Source organism: Chrysoperla carnea, chromosome 5 (genome assembly GCF_905475395.1).
Source record: "Chrysoperla carnea chromosome 5, inChrCarn1.1, whole genome shotgun sequence".
NCBI lineage: Eukaryota > Metazoa > Arthropoda > Insecta > Neuroptera > Chrysopidae > Chrysoperla > Chrysoperla carnea.
Genome location: NC_058341.1, coordinates 45,348,232 through 45,371,437, shown reverse-complemented (window position 1 = coordinate 45,371,437; position 23,206 = coordinate 45,348,232). Strand labels below are relative to the sequence as shown.

The window sequence follows — 23,206 nt, the reverse complement described above, 5'->3', positions numbered from 1 at the left end:
ATTGCCTAGAATTGTTTTTAGATTTACGAATCTTCGAAAGTCGATTATTTATTGAGCATGTGTTAATTGTGCCTTATTTTAAAAATTAACATTTTCAGCGAAAGTACCTCTTTAATTTAATAAAATAAGTATTTGACTTCTTAAAAACTAAATAATATGTAGCAAGAAAATACTGTCTTAAATTAGAGTATTTATTCGCTGCCTTAAGAACAAATTTTCCTGCTATAGTACTTTTTTTTCTTTTTGTTATCTTGAAATTTTTTTCAAGATAACAACATGTATATTTTAATGGAAACAGAAATCTGAATATATGACTGAATATATATATATATATATATATATATATATATATATATATATATATATATATATATATATATAATACCAGTTACCGATTCGATGGAGTGAAAAAAAACTGAAAATTAGTTTTTCGAAATATTCAGATTTCTGTTTCCATTAAAATATACATGTTCTTATCTTGAAAAAAATTGTAAGAATAATGTTTTCACAAAAATTTACTAGTAAAGTATAATCGAAACTTCACTATACCATAGATAAAGACTTAAACTATTATAAAAAAATTATTTTTCCTTGTAATCTAATATTTTTTTATCATGTTTGCATAACTTTCAGAGAAAAAACTTCACACAAAGAATCCCATTAGAAATGATCTTGAAACTTTATATATCAATGTTTTTCCTTACACTCACAAGCTTTTCCATTTTATTTTACTAAAAATCAATTGAGCTCGATAAATATATTATAATGAATTCATAATTTTTATAGTAATCCTTTTAAATTACAGGAATTCATTCATTCAACTTATAATATGAAATAAACAAATTATTCAGTCAATGAAAGGTTAAATTATTTTTTCATCACAACAATAACGTAAAAATTACTTTTATATAATATAATAGATTTAATTATTTTTAAATTTATTATATAAATTGAAAAATTCTATCTACCTACATTGTATAAAAATAAAATACAAAAAGGGATTATCACCAGTATTTTTTTCTCTGTTCATTATAGGATGGCCGCTTACAAAGTGGTGATCATATCCTGCAAATTGGTGATGTAAACCTTCGTGGCTTAGGATCTGAACAGGTTGCATCCATTTTATTTTACTAAAAATCAATTGAGCTCGATAAATATATTATAATGAATTCATAATTTTTATAGTAATCCTTTTAAATTACAGGAATTCATTCATTCAACTTATAATATGAAATAAACAAATTATTCAGTCAATGAAAGGTTAAATTATTTTTTCATCACAACAATAACGTAAAAATTACTTTTATATAATATAATAGATTTAATTATTTTTAAATTTATTATATAAATTGAAAAATTCTATCTACCTACATTGTATAAAAATAAAATACAAAAAGGGATTATCACCAGTATTTTTTTCTCTGTTCATTATAGGATGGCCGCTTACAAAGTGGTGATCATATCCTGCAAATTGGTGATGTAAACCTTCGTGGCTTAGGATCTGAACAGGTTGCATCCGTTCTTCGTCAATGTGGTGTACATGTGAGAATGGTTGTAGCAAGGCCAGTCGAACCAACATCATCGGATTATCAGGTAATTCTCTTACGTTCGTGTTAGATGTTATTGTTTTTAATACAGTTTTAGTTTTTCTCCCTCTTTGTAGAGGAGAGTTGACTATATTGTACCACCATTTAAATCGTACCATTTCTAAAGTTTTTACAAAACAATTTATTTTTTCAACACTGATTATTTTATAAATAAAGTTCAAAAACTAAAACCCCTAAGATTAAAGAGTATACCACAGGACAGAGAAGAGGTCCCCCCGACTGTTATGACAATTTTACTTATCCTACAATTTCAAATGAAAATATTTTCTTGTTTTCATACTTTAAAGAGAACGATTTTGCCAGGGCGTCGGAGTTTTAGTTTTTGAACTTTATTTTAATTAAACTGTTTTGCGGTTATAGTTTTGTGATAAAGTATAACAAAATATATGTTTGAAAAGTGCTAATTACGCCCCTTCATTTGATACCTAACATGGTATCATTAAATTAAAATATGTTTTTGTTCATGTCTAAATGTCCTCTAGAGGGTGTCTTATGCAATTTAATGTGACGTCACATAGAAGTCAGCGGATGATCAAGTTGTTTTTAATGGTATCTCATTTGTCAAGTTATGGCAAGCAGTTTAGAAGCAAGGAGGGAACAAATGAAAATGCATATATTTTAAACTACTTTGTAGTTATTATTTCGTGATTAAGTATTACAATATGTATATTTTTGAAAATTCGTAATTACTCTTTGCATTTTACACCTAACACGCTGTCGTTAAATCGGAATTTGTTTTTCGATCATAACTTTATGTCCTCTAGTGGCACCATATTCAATTAAATGTGACGCCTATAACCAGTAAACGAACTTATAGCCTATAATCAGTGGACGATCAAAACGCTTTTAACGATATCTCATATGTCAAATTATGATAATTAGTTTAGAAGATACGAGGGAACAGACATACATACAAACTGGTTAACACGTAACCCATGCCATAGTATAGTCGAGGTAAAAAGATGCCATTTAAAAATTAAAGGTAGTCTAAAGTACTATTAGTGCATTATTTAGATTTTATAGAGTAGATTATTTAGAGGAAAATGGTAAGATTAGAATGGAAAGTGGTAAGATTAGAATGGCGATAATTTTCCCTTATATGCTTCTATTACCGTATGTATGTAATAAACGAAGTATGAATCTACGGAGCATGTTTGTTTTTCCTAGTACTAAAATGTACCATTTTAAGTTTATTAGAAAAACCAGTTCCGTATTTTCAATTATTTAAAATTTGTTAGTTTTCCCAGATCATTCGAAGTCATTTTTGTTTCTAGTCTAAGAAAGTAGTGCATTTTAAATATTCATTATTTCTATTATTTTGACTTTAGTTTTTAACATTAAAAGAACATTTTCTTTGATCGTTTTGCATTCACTTAATGACAAAAAGTTCGTATTTATGCAACGTCAATACAAAGGATGTATGTGTAATGAACCTTTTCCATTAACGGGATACAAAGGATTCTTACGTCATTCGCAGTATAACGTAAACCTGTAACTTCTTTCTTTAATTCTATATGTGTTAACTTATTTCATTGTTCAAACACAAAAATTATTTTTTATTTCATATGAAATGGTATATAAATGCTACGTAGAGGTATATATCGAGTTTTTTTTTGCGATATTCCCAGGGATTACCTATACTTCCTGTGTAATGTTGTAAATGATTTTTTATGTTTTTTATTAGGTAGATTTTTTTTGTTTAACTTGCAAATTGTAAGTAGTATAGACACAGGCTCAAAAAATTGTTTGTTATACCTGTTTACATAAAATATATCAAGGTATATTATATTTAGTCCCAAGTTTTTAAAGGTATTAAAGAAACGATCAAAATATTTAAGAGGTTAAGTTATGAAATTACTTTATGAGCCCATTTCCGTTTTTCCATCCATTTGTGAAAATGATAACTTCCGTGAAAACGAAAAATTAAATTAAGCTGAAATTTTTATAGCTTGTTCAGAACGTAAAAACTGACTTGATTTTGAGTTCGTAAACGAGCACTGCGGGTCAATTTGGTCATAGGTCATCTTCTAAACCGTAACAGAAAAAAAATGTTTCTTATGGAAAAAGTTAAAATTAAAAAAAAAAAACACTTTTGTTTGAAACATTTTTCGTAATCTTTAACTCTCCAAACTTTAGTTCCTCCAAACCTAAAGAATATATAAAGTTGAAAATTTGTGGGTAGCTTCAACTAGTGAGTCTATTGATACTAATGTCATATCAAACCCATCGGTTAATATTAAAAGAGGAAGAAAAATTTGCGAACACTGCCTGTGCAGGCTATTTCAACAATTAACTCAGTCAGTTGATTATTTTTTCTTTTTAAAAGTTTATTCTACATCCTCGATACAATTTTACATAAGTGCTTTTTACGTTCCAAACATAATAAAATGTTTATAAAAATATATAATTAACTATTTCTTTCTGAAAGCATAAAATTAAATTTTTGAAATTAATTGCATAAAGAGCGTTTTTAGCGGTTCACAACTTTAAATTAAAATTTTAAAAAATTTTCAATATCAATGAAACTGGAATTTTATTGGAAAGATAGTTTTACGCCATTACTGTTTGAAAATGATCCATTATTTTGATAAAATAATTTCAGCAATTTACAAGCGTTGTTGTGGCGTGGGTATGTTAAATATAAAATAAAAGTGAAATTTACAAAATACCGCCGAACAATTTTTTGGCTAACCCCTAACTTGCATTTGAAACATATCTAACAACACACTTCAGTAAATTGCCATTTTCCTTTTCCAAGCTGAACCAATTTTAATCGCCAATTTTTTTTTCGGGTACGGAACCCTAAATTCGCACTTGAAACATAGCTTAGACTACTCTCCATTAAATTATCTTTCTAAAAAATCAAAATCAGTTCATCCGTTTAGTCGTTGCGATGCCACAACGAGACAGACATACACACATAGCGGTCAAACTTATAACACACCTATTTTTTTTCGGGGGTAAATAAAACCAAACTAAACACAAACCAACTATCTACTGTCAAATCGGTTATCAAAAAAGCCGTGGGTAGAGTCTGATGCAACCCTTGATGTCAACACGAATAACTTCCCAACAAAATAAAAAATTTAAAAAAATAAAAACTTGACCGACTCGAAACGACTCGACCGAATGTTATGAAAGGCTTCATATTGCTGTTAATATCCTTCGATCGGTATGATTTCGACCCTTAAAGCAACAAAGAAATAACCATATTGTACGTCATTTTATCGACTTATTACAAATTTAGCATGTACAACCAGCTCGAATGCAAATTTCCACTGTATTACTATATTTGTTATAGAGAAAAAAAAAGAAAATTTTCAGTTTTGAAAGTAAATAAGCACAAGCTTTTCAGTCTTACTCTCAACTATAACATTTCATTAAAACATATAATATTAAAAAGATTGCATAAAGTTTCTTCCTTTCATGTTTATTTTTCATCTACATACAGACTAATTATTATTAAAAAAGTTTGTTTCAAGTTTTTTGTTAAATTTTTTTTCTGCATCTTCTTAGTTAACGCTAGAACATCCGAGGAAACATCAAATAGTATTTTGACTTTACTGATAGAAAGTTGTTTTTGATATTTTCACTATTATCACTCGATTCGTATATTTAACGAGCAATAATATCTTTGCGTTACTTGAAGGTTACAAAAGAAATTTTTATACCACGTATATATATGAAATATATCATAGTATATTAAGTTCAGTTCCAAGTTTGTAACGGTTAAAAATATTGATGCTACGAAAAACATTTTGGTATAGGTATCTATGAACACCTAATCATCTAAAATTTTTACAGCACACTAAGGACGTAAAAAATGAGATCGAGTTCGTAAATGAGCAACATAGGTCAATTGGGTCTTTGGTCCGTAGGGCCCATCTTGTAAACCGTTAGAGATAGGACAAAAAATAAATAACTTTTGTTTAAAACATTTTTTCGTAAACATCACTGTTTACCCAAGAGAGCGCAAATTATGCGCAAATTGTATAGTATGTATTATATGGGCATAACAGTTATACATGTGTGACATGTATAGGTATATGTATAATGTGATAGAGTAATCAACACTGTCTTTACATGGTATTTCAACAATTAACTCAGCCAATTGTTTGTTTTCACTTGTTTTAAAAATATTTCATGCAATATGTGTGTGAGTAATATATCTCATTAATTCAAAATTAAAACTAATGTAAGGACTTAATTTTAACTGGAATCCATTAAATTCGTAGTCTAATTGAAGCGTAGTAAATTAGAGCATAACATTAGAGCAAATGTAACATATAATTTATATGTATATGTATATATTATACATATGTATCTATACATTTATGTGTCTGTATCCTCTCTAGCGGTCACAATTTAAGTCCTCTGAATAAAATTTGGTATCAAGAAGGGTTTTGCTATTTGAGAGGACAAGTTTGTTAGCGAGAAAAATCAACAGATAAACAAGGTGCGGGGAGAAGAGTTTATGTGCAAAAGTTTTAACAAAAATGTACTTTTTCGGTTTTTTTACGCTTAGTTTTCGAAATAACAATTCTTGGAAAACCAAAAACGCAATATTCGTTTTTAAGAAAAATGTGTAATTTTGTCAATCCCTAAGGGGATTCGCTTAGCTAACGCAGAACTTTTGTTTTTGTTATCAATAATTTTTTTAAGGTTTTAGCTTTAATTTAAATGTTTTTTATTTTATTTCCACTGACAAGTTATGGAGAAATCTATGAAAACATATCATCCATCTACCGTCATCATCTACATTATTAAATGAATAAGCATAGTATATTTCTCATAAATATTATAAATTGAATTTAATCTACTTCAAAAGACAGGCCGAAAGTTTGTCAATCCCTAAGGGGATTCGCTTAGCTAACGCAGAACTTTTGTTTTTGTTATCAATAATTTTTTTAAGGTTTTAGCTTTAATTTAAATGTTTTTTATTTTATTTCCACTGACAAGTTATGGAGAAATCTATGAAAACATATCATCCATCTACCGTTTTCCCATAAGACCAATATTAATTATGCGTACTTTTGAAGTCATTTACTTATTTAAATAATCGGAACCAACCCCCCCCCCCAAATTTATTCCAACTTTATATAAAAAAAATCAAGCCTTTTATCTAAAATTACCCTGCCGATCGTACATCCTTAATCCAATGTATATAATTGGTATTAAGATATGGAACTAACTTTATTTCGTTTACTACGTGAGCTAATTATTAGATAGGAGATCTATACATATTTTGTATTTTGCTCTATGAATAGGAATAACATTTATTTTGTGCAAATTATCTGAAACTAAATTCTAACATTTATTATACATTATTAAATGAATAAGCATAGTATATTTCTCATAAATATTATAAATTGAATTTAGTCTACTTCAAAAGACAGGCCGAAAGTTTCAATAGTGTGGGAGTGTTAACGAAACCATTTTACATATTCGTTGGTTTTGTTATAAATATTATCGAAGATAATAAATGAGAACTCTCGGATATTTCGAAATAAATTTCGACTTTTGCCCCAATTTCCTAGATCAGTTTTTTGTATTTTATAAATACGTATTTCAACTTTCAAGTAGTCATCATCAGTAAGAATTAGCTAGTCGTGATTACTCTTATTATGAATGTTACTCTTTGCTCATTTGGTGGCGGACTGCACGTGCAATTCGAAAAATTCGATCAGACTAGATTCTTTAGCATCGTAACTCCTAAGCGGATGAACCGATTTTGATTTATTTTTTGTTTTTAAAGGTTATTAACTTCCCAGTGGGATAATTATTGTATTGGGTCCGATTTTGCAAATTGAAAATTTAGACATATCTCCACGTTTCAAGGCTTTAAGAGTTGAATAGTGTAGTTTTACATCAAAGTTTTGTCTTAATTTTCGCCCACGCGGACAAAAACTCATGATTTTGAGTTATCGTGTTCATAGACAGACAGGCAGGCAGAAAACCGGAAATGGACTCTTAAAGTGATTTTATGAACACCTTTACCAAATTTTTATTCGTAGCATCAATATTTTTAAGCGTTACACAAAAATTACAAACAAAAAAAGTTTAAATTACCTAAATTGGTATCTGTTAAAAAAAATCTAACAACATTAATTAAAATTTAAAAATTACCTAGACGATAATTTATCTTTTTTATGCTTTACTATCTATGTTGTTAAAATCATTATTAACTACATGTACCCATTTTATATTAATTAAATTTGATATATATATATTTTTTTTCATTTTACAGCTTTAAGGGTTCTGTATAGTAATACACTTTAAACAGTTTCTAAGGTAATTTTACAAAAAAAAGTATCGGAAGCTCTAACGCACAACCGAGAATAATATACAAGCCTAGTTTACGATTTTAGTAAATATTTGCGATGGGGCTTCCAATTTTTTGTCACATTTCTATAAAGATATTGTAATTTTCCTAATAAATTTTCTAAATCCAAAATGTATTTATCCATTTACAATTACTAATCGAATATTTAAAGAGTTGAGCGATTATTGAGTACCTTTTTTTGCTTAATATTTTATTTTATGTATCACTGTTGTATGAATGGCACTACCGGGTGCGATATATTAGTATTTCTTGCATTTGATAGTGCTTTTGGTGATTTACGATTGTAATATTTTAACTTCTGTCAACTATCATTTCTTCCACTCCTAACGTTAATAGAATCAATGATAGGTTAATGTTTAATTCAAAAGCACTTACTTATACTTTATCAAGGCAGGTGCTAGGCTTTCAATTTTTAATAGGATCCCTTTCTTGCTTTACCTATCTTGAATACCTATCTTTACCTATAGGAATCATTTTGAAATATAAAGTACGTGTTTATATTTCAAAATCGAAGATTTTTAAGCTGTTTAGAATCAGGCAAATAAAAAAATTAGAAAGAAACAAGAGCAATTTACCTAGGACAAAGATAAAAAAAGTTTTACGGTGTTGATTTTCTAAAAAATACTTTGTCGGAAACTTTTAAAAAATAAAATAAAATAAATAAATAAAGCGTTTTTGAACATATATTTTAAGTCGCGCTTTTGACGATTTTTTTAGGTACTTTTGACACAGGCAATTTAAAATATTTCATTTTGTTCAACACATAACGCAACACAAAATTGTTAGAAGAAAATGTGAAAAAAATTCTACTAGCTCTGTTACTATCTTTATTTGTAAAATTTTGCGTATTGTACAAAACAACACACACTTGTTCGAATTTTTTTATAAAATAATATTAATTAAAAATATAATATAAAATACTCACTCGTAAAGTTAGAAAATATAAAAGAGAAAATTAATCCATCATGATTTAATATCAATAATTTTTAATTTTCGTGTGAATTACAACGACATGTTTATGACATAGTACGTTTCAAGAAATTAATTAACTGAATTTAATTTATAAAAAATAAAAAAACATTATTATTATTCTTTTATCATCAAAGCATAATAAAGGATAATTTTTATAAAATTATGAATATCCCTAATTACTTAAATATTTTGGTCCAGAATTTTTTACCTGATATTTTCCCCAAGCACATTTACATCTTTCAACTTACATAATGTAGGGTTAGTATATTAGACATATGTTCAAACCGCTTTCAAGATTAAAAAGAAAACTATTTTTCAACCAATTGTATCCCGTGTTTTAATAATTGTCTCTCAAAAGTGATGGATGATTAGCAACCGATTGGAACATTCAATCTTAGTCAATTGGTCTGGTTTTGAAGATTTTACTACCTTAATATACTTCCAATTTCGTACTCAACCCAAGTTTGGTTGAATTTTGAATTTACTAATTTTTGGCTCTATATCTGATCCATAATTTTGTATCAGTTTATTATTTTTTTACTTTTGTTTAATTCGGATATAGTTTGTAACTAAAATTCTATTTTTTGAGTTAAGTAATGGTTAAATTTTTTTCAGGCCCTTGGGAGTCATGCACCTATTGTGCCAACAAAACTGTTAGGTGATCCAGAAGAACTTGATCGTCATTTAATTGAACATGGCTATACAGAAACCTTCTCACATGCACTTACCCAACCAAATTTTCCCGATGATACGTATATCTATTCCAGGACGTCATCTGAATTGGATATACATGTAAATATTCACATATTTTTTTGTTTCCGACGGAATATTTATTATAAATTATTTCCTATTTTAGCCTTTATCCGGCATTGTGGATGTGGTTAAAGATCCTTTACCAATTGGACCGATTCCTATAATCCCTACAGCACCAAGTCGTACACCGAGTGCTAGTACTGTGGAGTTGTTACCATTGGATATGGCGTTACGAGGCCAACCTTTACCTGAAACTGAAACTTTTGATGTACAATTGCATAAGGATGACTATGGTTTAGGTATAACTGTTGCTGGATATGTTTGTGAAAAAGGTATGTTTAAGAAATTTTTCCATTGCTCGGATAATATTTTGGAAGGTAATTCCGCACTTAATCGAAGATAATTAAATTTGCAACCATTCGATTTTTTAATAAATTTATCAGCCAGTCCTTACAAACAGTAATTCGAAAAGGGTGCTAGTAAATTTAAATTTAAGCAGTGATTATTGAGATAAAAAGTATTTAACTCACTTTGAGCGATGGAAATTTTAGTATTAATTTTCCTTTAAGGGATTTTCTTTTAAGAGTATTTAGTAGTAATTTTTATGAAAGTACAAAATAATAATTGCATATTAAAATTTTAAAAACGTGAATCGGGCTATATATCAGATGTATCTATTTGAAGAAAATCCGTACACAAGAGGAAAAACCACAAAGAATGTTTTCCGTAAAGTTGCGAGTAGCTTCAGTTAGACTTTAATTATGTCTTGCGTAATAGTAATAATATATAACAAAACGTTGAATTAACTTGTTGCAAATTTGTATTGTCAAATATTATACAGATTCTTAGGAGCTGATTTCAATGAGCTGCAATTGCTCGCGGAGTTTCCTTTTTGTTTACAAAAGCTTTTTTGTTTACAGAAGAGCTGTCAGGAATTTTCATTAAAAGTATTAGCGCTGGAAGTGCTGCAGCTTTATGTCGAAAAATTCAAGTGAACGATCGTATTGTACAAGTTGGTAATCAATCGTTACAAGGTTTCACAAATCACCAAGCAGTTGAATTGCTACGCCACACGGGTCCAATTGTTAAATTACGTTTAGAACGTTATTTACGTGGTCCAAAATATGAACAATTACAGCAGGCAATTCGTGCAAATCAATTAAAACCACCATCTCCACCTTCACCATCAGTTAGTTCATTACCCAAATTTAGTGTCATTACGGTAAGTTCGAACAAGTATTATATAATTTTTGACAAAAAATTGGATAAAATAATAAAAATTAATTCAGCAACATTTCGTAACAATCGCAGAAAATTGGTATAAAACTTATTTTAATCAGGGTGTCATGAATGCAATGTGTGACCATGGTTAAACTTATCCAGAAGTCAAATTTGAAGATGCTACGATGCAATTATCAATCGCGATGTTACATCGTGTGTTATTTCAGTGAATCCTAAGACGTAAAACTTTCTTTGCTATGTTATCTGATTTCTTCTATAACTCAGTATATTGCTTTACTGGAAAACCTGTTAACTTTTTTGGTCATTGTTATCATATTCATTTGAGCATAACACATCCAACTTTAGAAAAATATAATATACAATTGTTTTAAGAAAACTTTTTACGAAGAAAATAACATAATAATCGAGTTTTTAATTCTTTGAATCGTTTAATTCACGTACAATAAAATTGAAATAATTGCTTCTGGTTATTTCCTCTAAAGAGAGTTAAGAACCTTCCCCTACTTAAAAAAAAAAACGAAATACACTCGATAACATAAAATATGAAGAATTAAGAAAAGTTAAAATTTTCGAAAAAAAACGTTTCCATACAAGATTTCTATAAAAGTTTGAATATTGAAACCTGTAATTTTACGGAAGATTAAATTAAATTATTTATGCTTGAATTAAGAAAAAAAAAATTCGGCCAACCTTTATGAGGTACAACTAAAAGTTATATTCAACAGGCAATAGGTTTTAAGGAAATTTGTACATTTTACTGACAATCAAACTAGCAATTAATTTTAACTTATTACAAACTTCGAATATTTAGTGTTTTATTTGTTTGAGCGTGGACAGTCTTTTGGATTTAATAGCTTCTATTTCCTCTAAGGCTATGGTTTATAGAATAAATGAATACAAATAATCCAAGGGCCATCTTTCATTTCAAAATTTTCGAAATACATTCGATGGCATAAAACGAACGTCAGGTGTTGTGGGGCACAAGGTAAAAAATATGTTCCTTTCGTTATAAGTTAAATTACCAAAGATGAGAATAATTTTGTTTCAATTACTATTCATTGTAATCAAAACAAAATATCCTTTTCAAATTTGAATAGTCATCTATGATCTGTAATCTGAAGTTACCAAAAATCAGAATTAGATGTTATTAAACAAAATAGAGTTAAAAAAGTATATATTCAAGTGAATGAGTTTCAACTTGACAACTTTCCTCATGGGAAGCGAGCAACGTAGTAACTACAAGAACAATGCCTTATCGAGAATTCTGTAAATATTAAAGATTAATAAATTATAAAAAACTGTCGGCTGGACACCTTTTTTTTTTGTCTAACCTTTTGTCTCAAAATATAAGTTTAAAATCTATAATTTCCCAAAAAAAAAAAGAAAGGAAAGAAAACGAAAATCACTTATTATTGCTTGATTTAAAAGAAAATGAGTGCTTTCTTTGGGCCAACCTATACAAGTGATACTCTTTGCACTAGCAGTATTTTGTGAAAATCCATTTATCTTACCGACAATCCAACAAGCTAAGTAATCTAATGTGACTACAAATTTCTTCTTGAATAGAATTAATTGAGTTTATTCCGATGCTTTTCAATTTGATAATATTGTACTCTAAATGATTATTGAAAATAATTGAATATAGCCAATATAAGTATTGCTGCTTTATATATTACAGGATGGTTATTCAGTAACTGAAATTGAATTAGAAGGTGAATCACATACAACAATTACATCGAGTGTATTTATTGATAACAACCAACAACAACAATATAATAATTCAACAATATTAGCAACACAATTACATCAACGACAACATACAAATCTTATTGACGATGAGAATATTGAAATAGTTTTAGATGAACCATCAAATCATTTTCATACAAATAATACTGTGATAAAACCTATAAATATATCACCTATGGATAAGAAATTACAAGAGAAATGGCGTGAAATACTTGGTAGAGATATGGATATTATTGTAAGTATACTTTTTATTAACTTAATACATATCTAATATTGATCTTTATTTACTAAATTTTGTATATACAATTTTAAAAGTCCATGTCTTTCAATTATAATTAACGTTTTTATATCATGCAATAGCGTAAACTATAAAGATAAATTGCTTGCACACATACTGAGATCTGAATCCGGCTCTCTTGGATTGATTCATTCAAATTATGCATTAATATAGAGCACATATGGCCTAGTTGATTAAGGCACTTGGCATGAATCCAGGTTGATCTTATTATTTATTTGATAAAATTGCATAAAAACTGAATTAAGACTCAAAATAAACGTAATTTTTATGTTTAGCATAGTCTAAAATTATTTATCAGTAGCTGCGCTTCGCAATGTCACCCGCGACTAAAAGAGAGTGGTATCATCCTCGATTAAAAATATTTTGAGAGTTTATATCGTTACTGTGTTAATAAGACCTTTTTGAGAAAAATGCGTTAAAAATCTAATTCGCGAACTTTTAAAAAAAAAACTAACTTTAAAAAACATGGTTCCTGTATGCTATCCCATAGGAACCGTGCATTTTTTCGGGATAAAATTAGCCAAAGTCATTTTCTTTCTCTTAAACAACCACTACTTATGCAAAAAGTCATGTCGATCCTTTGATCTATGAAAAATTAACACAAGCCTATCCCACGGGAGGCATACATTTTACCGGGATAAATATTAGCCTATGTGCTATTCCAGACTATAAGTTATCTCTGTGCCAAATTTCATTGAAATCCATTCGGTAGATTTGAGTGAAAGAGTAGCAAATCTATCCATCCAATCATTCAAGATTATAATATATATCAGATTTATTTTTTAATCAGTATAGTTTTCCTAACAGCAATATAAAAATGTCATTATATTATAAATATTTTATTTGATTGATTAACGCCTTTATTTTTTACATGACTGCCATATAAAGCTGCAACTTTTCGTCTATAGATAGCCGATTTATCAGTTAAATTGATCGTTGGATTTTGCATAAAAACCACCCATTATGAGAAAACCGTCTGGAACTAATTAAACACCAGTATACAGCAGGCTACTCTCCTCTGGTACTAAACTTGATAAGATGACTTCGTTAGTAAAAATTTTTTCTTTTCGTAACAAAACTGTCGGATTCCTATCGGATAGCAAATTTTTACTTTTTTCTATAAAGGAATCCGTACAAATCTGGATTGGGTTTCGGTCAAATTTGCTCATATGGCTAAATTTTGAATGTGCACTGCATACATACACACAGTTAAGAAATACTCACCCTAACACTCCAACACAAAATTTGTTTTTAAAATTACCTATTATTGACATTTACAGTTATGGGCGTTCCCATAACTCAGATCGTTTGCATTTGGATGGTCGTGGCTATTGAAAATTTTGCTAAGGATGCTCAAGAGTTTTCGATTAGGATGGTGTACAAAATTTCGTAATATGAGTAAATTTTACCGAAATCCAAGCCTCATAATATATGTGCGGGATCCTTAATCCTCTATATTTCATTGCTCTTTTAGCATAGTAGTTTCAACATACAGCGTGTAATATAGGCTAGTTTTTTAATATAATACAAACTTGTGTAATAATATATTTATATAATTAAATTTTAAAACTGTTTTAAAAAAGTTTAATATTGTTTTCATAGAGCAGTAACTTTTCTATTAAATGCAAGCACAAACTAAACAGCATAGTAATTCACAATAAAATTATGACCCATATTTTAAACTTTACACAATACTTATCTTATTATACAGAGCAACGGTATTTAAACATACTTATGCCATTAAAATTGAAGACGATAAATGTAAGGGAGAAGTGGAATGAAAGAGCCAGTTTTAAAAAAGTGGGTAAAAAAACACAATAGGGAATAAGTAAAAAATAAAAATAGTATCATAAGTAGTGGTTAATTCCTTTATCTAAATAATGTCGTGAAAATTTTTGAAAAATAAGGAATATTCTTGGACTTCTAACCATTTCAAAAAACACATAGGCATTAAAAGAGCCGACCAAAGTTTTAAGAGCCAAGTTCTTATAACAGGACTAGAATCGTTAATATACAAAAATATTTATTATTATATTAGAAATCAATTTGACGACGTGAGTTTCACTTGAACTTTCAGAGACCTTCCATCTATTGGAATAAACAGAATTCGCTTCTGCATAATCAAATGCAAGTTTTTTGGTTTACTGCCTTGTAAGTCCGTGGCACATTTTTTATGCAGTTTTAAAATAATCTGCTAGCATACCCTCTTGTTCCACAGTAAAAACCCGCCTATTACCTATATTAGTATTATGATTGTAGGATGGGTCATCAGAAGATTTTACCTTTCTGTTTATCCTAGCTAAGGTAGCACTGGAAATATTAAATGAAAGGGCAGTTTTATTTAGAGACAATTCTGTCTCTATTATAGATGCTAAAGGTTTTTTCTTTTCTTTGATTTTTCTGTTTCAGTTTCCATGTTTATCTTATGTAAGAAAACGGTCTGGTTTAATGAAATATCGAATTCTAGTAGTTTTTTTCTCTACTTTCAATGCTAAGATATGGATTTTTTCTTGAAACTTATAAAATATCTATACAAAAAAAATTATAAAATTCACTTGTATTGAGAATCTACTTAGTTTGAAGTCGGTTGAAAAAAATAATTTAAATGTCTTATTTAATATAATAAAAAATAAGTTTTGAAAAAGCTGGCTCTTTCATCACACCGAAGCCTAGCTCATTCAAAACATATTCTCCTAAGTAACATTACTTCGAAAATTAGTCCAATATCGAAGCTTTTACTGCAATATGTATATGGTATTGTAAGGTCTAATATATCCATAAACTTATAGTATAGTCATATTTCTGTTAGCTTTGTACGTATAGACGTCAGAAAAGAAATAAAACGACCATAAAACTTACTTTGAAACGATAAAATCTTTAATACGCTGCCGAAGCGCTGTATGTTTTTGGTGAACAGTCAAAAGTTTCTGATTGAAAGTTAAGCAATGTTGCTAACTAAAAATTATAATTCCTTCAACATTCGTTAAAAAACAACCACATAAATCAAAATGGCTCTTTCAAAGTTTGGCTCTGTTATGACACTTTCCCCCTATATAATATGTGTAATGCATGTAATAAAGTGTATCAAATAATTGATGTTAATTTTTTATGTTAAAAAGTGGCACTTTATTCACTTGGCTTGAATAATAATCACTCTAAAATGTATTTATAGCATATTTTATAGGTTCGGGAAATTATCGAAAATTGCGAACATTTTCATTGTAACAAAACAAAAATTGTAAGAGATTGGATATTAACTCAATTTGTTCGTTCCATGATGCAAATCAAATAATAATAAGTTCGTTTATTCTATTATCTTTCGTCTATTCTATTCTTTATACACCGGTAATCAAACATGATATTTATAATTGTAATTATTGACAATTTCCGTGTGGATCTTTTATCCCCGGAATATGAAATTTCATTATTTATAAATTTTTTATAAAATAACGTTTACATTGAAGATTTTTATACCTGGGTTATAAAATATCCAAATAAATCAGATTTTTTAATCAAGATTACCGTAATTATTTTTATTATAATTGAAGATTTCCATTCATGTGATAAATTCATATTAAAAAGATAAAATCTAGTAAATTTCGTATTACCGCGAAATTATTAAGCACTAAATGAGAGTTTTAGATAAAGACCGTTAGACCCCACCAGAATATCTTAAAAATTTCCAAAACATCTCCAGCATTATATGAAACTTTTAAATAAAGACACCACGTTTTTTTAAAAGATGAATACATACTTGAAACTTCGTGGACGGCTTTCTTTTGACGAGTCTACCAAACTTTCCTCAAATATTTTTTTCAAAAATGCTGCATTTCAAATGAGCATGGTGACGTTATATTTGAGTTACCTGTCTTAAAAAAACGCAGCAGGAAATTTGTCTGACACTATGACCACTTGATAATACTAATAATTATTAAAGGATAAAATATTCTTTCCGACAATAATACTACAGTGATGAGCTTATCTACCACCTCAAACGTGCCGTACTAAAGTATTTTTGTTTTCCAATATATACATAATTCATTTTTGCTGAATTTTTTAATAAATATTAATGTTCGCAAGTGGTTATAGAGCCCGACAAATTCCCTGCTGCGTTTCTTCAGAATGATGACTCAAATATGGCATCATCATGATCATTTGAAAACGCAGCATTATCGAAAAAAATCGTAGAGGAAAGTTTGGTAAGCTCGTCAAAAGAAAATCACTCACGAAGTTTCAAGTATATATTTATCATTTAAAAAAACATGTTGACTATATTTAAAAGTTTCATTTAATTCTTATTCTCCAGATTCCATGAAAACTATCTGGTCTTATCTTTGAAATTAGTCCAAATACGATTTCGATCAATTGTTGTGATATTAGCTTCACAGGGCTCAAATTGAAATTCCAATGTGCGTCACATCTTCAAATAGAAGGCAAATTGGATCTGTAACATTGTATCTTAAAAAAGACAAAAAGTACAACGTAGATTCAGTTCGTAAGATGTCGTGTGGGCAAAAGGTTTTCTTTATTCACCACCGATACTTTACGTCAGTCTTTGGTTGATATTCACTGTCTTCATTTTTCATATACAGTTGAAAAATTTAAACGATTCGAAAATTATTATTCTCTTTTGTCAAATGTCTTGAAAACTCTGATATAATAATACTTTCTAAGAGCAATCTCATTATTTTTTAATGTCTAACAATAATATATTCCATTGAATTGTAAAGTACCAATAATATGTATGTCGCAGATGGATTGCCAAATCAATTGTTTTTCAAAACGGTTCCGTTATGCATATCTGTTGAATAACGTTCAGCTTGATTGCTATTGTATTACTTTTAATAAAACCGCTACTCCAGTGTAGGCGTAGTACAGAATGGTGTAAGATGACCGCGATGAAATAAAAAAAACTATTTACTGTTACATCCCTCAAAAAGAACATGAAAAATCAGATTTTTAATATGTATAAAATCTTTATTTGTAGAGTATAGCTTGCACAAACAACATTCCACAAAAATTTTTGGCATAATTGAATTTTAAGTTCTTGATTGTTAATTGAGAGCGCGCGAAAAATCATTCAACAATAACGATTTTCTGTTCTATACATGTCAGAACGATGGGATTTTCATTAATCGACTCAAAATAAAGTCAAGTTAACAGAAAATTTCGACAGATTTCATTTTCAACAACCCTCCGGAAAATGAAATGTTTCAAACTTTTCTGTTAATTTGTCTTTATTTCGAGTTGATTGCTGTAAATCTCATCCTTCTAGCATATATAGAAAATAAAATAGTTATTTTTGGGTAACTTTCGCATTTTCTTTTAACGATTAACAATCAAGCACTTAAAATGTAACTTGGCCGAAAATTTTTTCGGGGTGTTGTATGTTAAAAATTTTTCCGAAGCAATTCAGTCAATATTACTTATTTGTTACAAAAAAAAATATTTAAACAATATCCTACAGGGTTACCCACAGGCAAGCTGCACTTTTACGTTCAGGAGAATGTTTTGTACAGGATTCTGCAAAAATTTTCCATTCGAAAAAAATCATGCTCAACAATGAGGGAAGTCCAAACGATTATGTAAACCGGTTGAATTGGCAATCCTTCTACGACATGTATATAAGAATTATTTTTTAGATTGTTTTTATATACTTACTTATAAACTTTATTTGGTTGGCACTTTTCCAAAATAGATAAAAGAAAATGCTCAGTTTAAGTTTTTAGTGAATGCATTCAAATTTAGTATGGTGATGAAATTACACTATCTTCAATTTCTTCTATATAATTATTTTTCAATAATGAAAAGGTCATGATCACCAGATTAAAGTTTATAATGTTTTAACCCTTGCTATTTATATGGTACGGCTTAACGTTTGTCTTCTTTTTTCCTGTTTTTAAGATGGTTCAGTTATGAAACCAAAGAGAAAGGATTTATCAGAACGAAAATAAATAGTAGAATTGCTATAACTTAGGTACTATCGCGTTGCGGTAAAGCATAACAAGAAATGAAATAATCAAGTTATTTTTAGCCTGAATAGATTTTATACCTTTTTTAGAGCGAACGGTTTAGACCATCGTCTTTTATTCTAAAAATAGAAGAATAATTAAAAATTTACTATCACGTCGTGGCAAAGCACACCATAAAATGAATTTGCCATGTAATTTTTGTCCTTCATATATTGGGTTGTCGAGTTGGTTTATTTTTTATTTATAGAGACTATGTACACTTTATAGTGTCCATCTAAAAGGCTTTAATATATACAGATATTGCCCAACGGGCACTTCAAATCGGACATTACATTAAGTCCAAAAACGGAAAAAGCTATTTCAAAATTTAGAACAATGCTGAATTCAAAGCGTAGATACTACTTCCATCTTGTAAGCGATGGAACTGGTGCTGTGGAACTTTTTGTTCCTTAGATGTTATTCTAGAACTTCGAATAAAAAAAAAAAAACAAATTTTTGATTGCAAATTTTTGCGAAAAAATGCGAAAAAAATGCCGAGATAAATTTGATTGGTTTTTTTATTCATTCGAAGTTCTAGAAAAACATCTAAGGAACAAAAAGTTTTCAGTAACATTATCCTAAAGTGCACCATTTATGAGTTACATCGCTTTCAAGAAAGCAAAAAAATTTATTTTTCCGAATTTGTTTAATAACTTTAGTCCCCTGGTTCCGGACGAACGGGCTCGGCAGATCCATTATGTGAGTACCCCCTTCCATAGATTAAAACCACTTCAAAACACTATAGCTCGGAAATGAATACTTTCCAATTTTGATAAATTTAAACTTATTGCAGACGATTCATATTAATTTTCAAATGAAAATCTTGGAAAGTAATGAGGACTACAGACCGTATTTTATAATTAAGGTTTCTTGAAAGGAGGCTTCATTAATTCCTCCCATTGAAACAATTTATCTAAATTCTAATTATAAAAACTCATCATGTTTAAAAATTACTTTAAACTTTTCAGTCGGTTATTACAATGACAGCTTAATCCTGAAAGCTTCACTTTTTTCTACGTAAAAGTCAAACAATCCTGACTTTACAGCAGTAAAATTTGGTGTTATGTAAGTGACTTTTATATAATACACTTTGTATACCTGCATAATGCATATCTCAGCGAAAAAGCATTTCTAGTTGTACATAATTATTACCCATGTATGTACATTAAATTTATAAATTTTTTCATTTTAATTTTTATAAATTGTTATTCTATTTTATTTACCTGTGAATTGAAATAATAAAATTTCATTTAGAATGTTTATGTTTTTATAAAAAAATTTTCTTTTATTCAAAATGTAAAACGTTTTGACTGTCTCTTCTATTCTCTATATAATTTATTTTATTATACAAGAGCGTATTCAGAGCTTTTCTTACAAAATTTAGGCGATGTCTTCAAAACTGCTCACGCAATGGTTGCATGATGCTGATTTTGTTTTTTTTTTTTTTGGGTATTAACGAACGTGGGAAGATTTTCGTCAAATTTCGAAACAAATAATATTTGTTAATTTTTCGAAGAAAATGGCAAAAATTAGGGAAAATATAAATACCATCTTTTAAAGTAAATTTGAACCAAAAATACCAAATTCAGATTCCTTTCTCCATTAAACGGGTAGAGTCTGAGATATTCACTTAAAACGTAAATGAGCAGTGTTATAAATTAACAATTTACCTTGCCGATACCTGAGGAACTTGTCATTTAAGTGCAAAGCTAATCCAGATTTTAATATCTAAAAGTATCATAAGCACAGAAATATTTTTGAAGATGAAATGAGTTTTATTACCGATCACTCCAAAATAAAAACTTCGTAAACGGTTTAAGGCAATATCTCAAAAACCATTCACACAAAAGTTAAACAATTTTCGTATACTTCCAAAAGTAGCCCATAAACTAGATTTCATGCAAATCTAAAGCAAATAATTTTTTATAATTTTCTCAATTTTTTCAAACGGGTCAAAATTTTTGTCTCTAGCTTGGATAATTATCATCTTCTATATTGTGTCCCCTTATCAATTGGAATAGTATTCTGAGATATCGACTAAAATATTAAACGAAGGTTGGTATCTTCCAAAAGGAATACAAGTCCAGCTCATTTAACGAGTGGATAAGCATTTTTCGAATAATACAGAATTTCTCCAAAATAAAAGGTTTTCTATCAGGATCTCAGGCAATCTTGAAATCTGCTTTAAAAAGGGCTTAAATTTTCATTAAAAGACAGTTTTGTACAGATAAGTCTGGATCCGCGCTTGTATTCTAATTTTGTTTTGTTCTTGTCTTATTTCAATAAGAAAAAAATATATAAAAGTAGTTTCAATTTACCTAAATGTTTTTAAATTAGGTTAATTTATTTTTCTTTTATTTCTTTTATGTGTGTTTATCTTTTACATTCGTTCTGTACAAAACGACAAAGTGACTGACTCTCTGATATAATTAAATTTAAAAAAGAAATGTACCTTTAAGATACGAACTAGAAACTATACGAATTTACACCAAGTGATCTTATACATTATCCATGTGAAATATTCCATGCAATTAAATTAATGTATAATGGAGAGAAAGAAACATTACACATTTTTTTATTTCTCTTAGTATAAAGCAAGCAATGTCAAGTTAGTTTCAAGACGGCTAGATTTTGAATATTCTTATTTAAATTAGATAGGAATGAACTAAGTCTGTCACTAGATTGCGTTTACTAGCGCATTCTCCACAATCGCTGCGAGAATTTTTAATCGTTTTAAGACCTTTTTTGAAATAATTTTTCCATGTCCTTTATGCAAAATAAATTGTAATTGCCAGGCAGTTTTGCCGTTGCTAATATTATGCTAATACCGCACCAGATATTAAGTGAATTTGAAGTAATTTTAGTATGGCTGCAATTAAATGTGAGTTAATTTTTTGATAAAAGAATGTAATTTTAATTTGCAATGCGTACTATCAAATCCATGCAAATCCAGTGTTAGATAATGTAACAGTTCTGAGGGCCAAGCGTACTTCATCCCTACGTTAGTTCCATAAGAAAAGAAGTAAGCGAAATTTAGTCCTCTTAAAATATACTCTCTAAAATGTTAGCAGTTCTCCAACCACAAAAGTTCACCAACGACGCGGAACGTAACGTTAATTAAAAGAATTTTGAACATAACTAGCTGTGAATTGCCTACTGCGCTGAGCAACTTCAATTTTAAATACAAAAATTATTGTGTTATAACCTTCACTTCATATGCCGTCGCTTATCCTCCTTTTATTCACAACTTCATCGATTTTATTGTTTTGGTGCGGAGCCCTAATTTTTTTGAAAACAGCCCATACAACTCGCTGATAATGAAGCTTTTCAAACGTGAAATAATTTTTCTAATCGGTTAAGTACCTAGAACCTACGTCTATAAATGCATATTTCTTGAAAGATGTGGCCTAGTTCATAGCCTCTCTTGCTTTCACCTATCTAAATGAACACCTATTTTGCGTTATTGCGTTAATTTCAGTTTCAGATTTTGTAATGACTACGTATTTTTGTCATCACACAAAAACTTCCTTCCCTATTTTTATTTCCTGTTATTTATATCTAATCAAAAACCTAAATAAATTACTTTTATGTTTTTAGCTTTAAAAATGACGTAACTTATATAAAAAGGGTTCTATGTTTTTTCTAACAATGTTCTTTCTCAGGCTCTAGAATATCCAAGTTTCATTTAAATTGGTTTTATAGTTTAGGCTTGATGGCGTAACATACAGACAGAGAAGCAGAGTTATTTTCGCATTTATAATATTAAGTTGGGCTAATAAAATTCCTTTATTTACAGGTAGCACATTTAACAAAAGATAGTAAAGGTGGCCTTGGGATTAGCTTAGAGGGGACAGTGGATGTTGAAGATGGTCGAGAAGTGCGTCCACATCATTATATACGTTCAATATTGCCAGATGGTCCTGTTGGAATGAATGGTTTACTGGAATCTGGTGATGAATTGCTAGAAGTGAATGGTACACTTCTATTAGGCTTAAATCATTTAGAAGTTGTAAGATGTTTAAAAAATTTACCACAAAATGTAATATTAGTATGTGCTCGACATTCTGAACACTCGGCACCACATCGAATTATTAATACATCACAAGATAGGGCGGCTTTTGCAACAAGGGTAAGATTTGATTATTTACGTTAAATTTTCAATGATTTTTTATGTTGTGGATGCAAACGATACGCTGATCTCTATATAAGCGCATTTGTCATAATTTTCACCGAT

General features: G+C 29.0%; 1 protein-coding gene across 1 annotated transcript in view; it reads left to right on the top strand.

The window, feature by feature from the left end:
* The window catches only part of LOC123301199 (inaD-like protein), a 134,398-nt gene that overhangs the window by 26,610 nt on the left and 84,582 nt on the right, over positions 1-23,206 (top strand). Inside the window, exons 3-8 of the mRNA XM_044883935.1 lie at positions 1,435-1,593; positions 9,538-9,714; positions 9,779-10,007; positions 10,596-10,897; positions 12,596-12,898; positions 22,769-23,101. Of these exons, the coding sequence (XP_044739870.1) occupies positions 1,435-1,593; positions 9,538-9,714; positions 9,779-10,007; positions 10,596-10,897; positions 12,596-12,898; positions 22,769-23,101 (1,503 nt within the window). The remainder of the gene's footprint in view (positions 1-1,434; positions 1,594-9,537; positions 9,715-9,778; positions 10,008-10,595; positions 10,898-12,595; positions 12,899-22,768; positions 23,102-23,206) is intronic.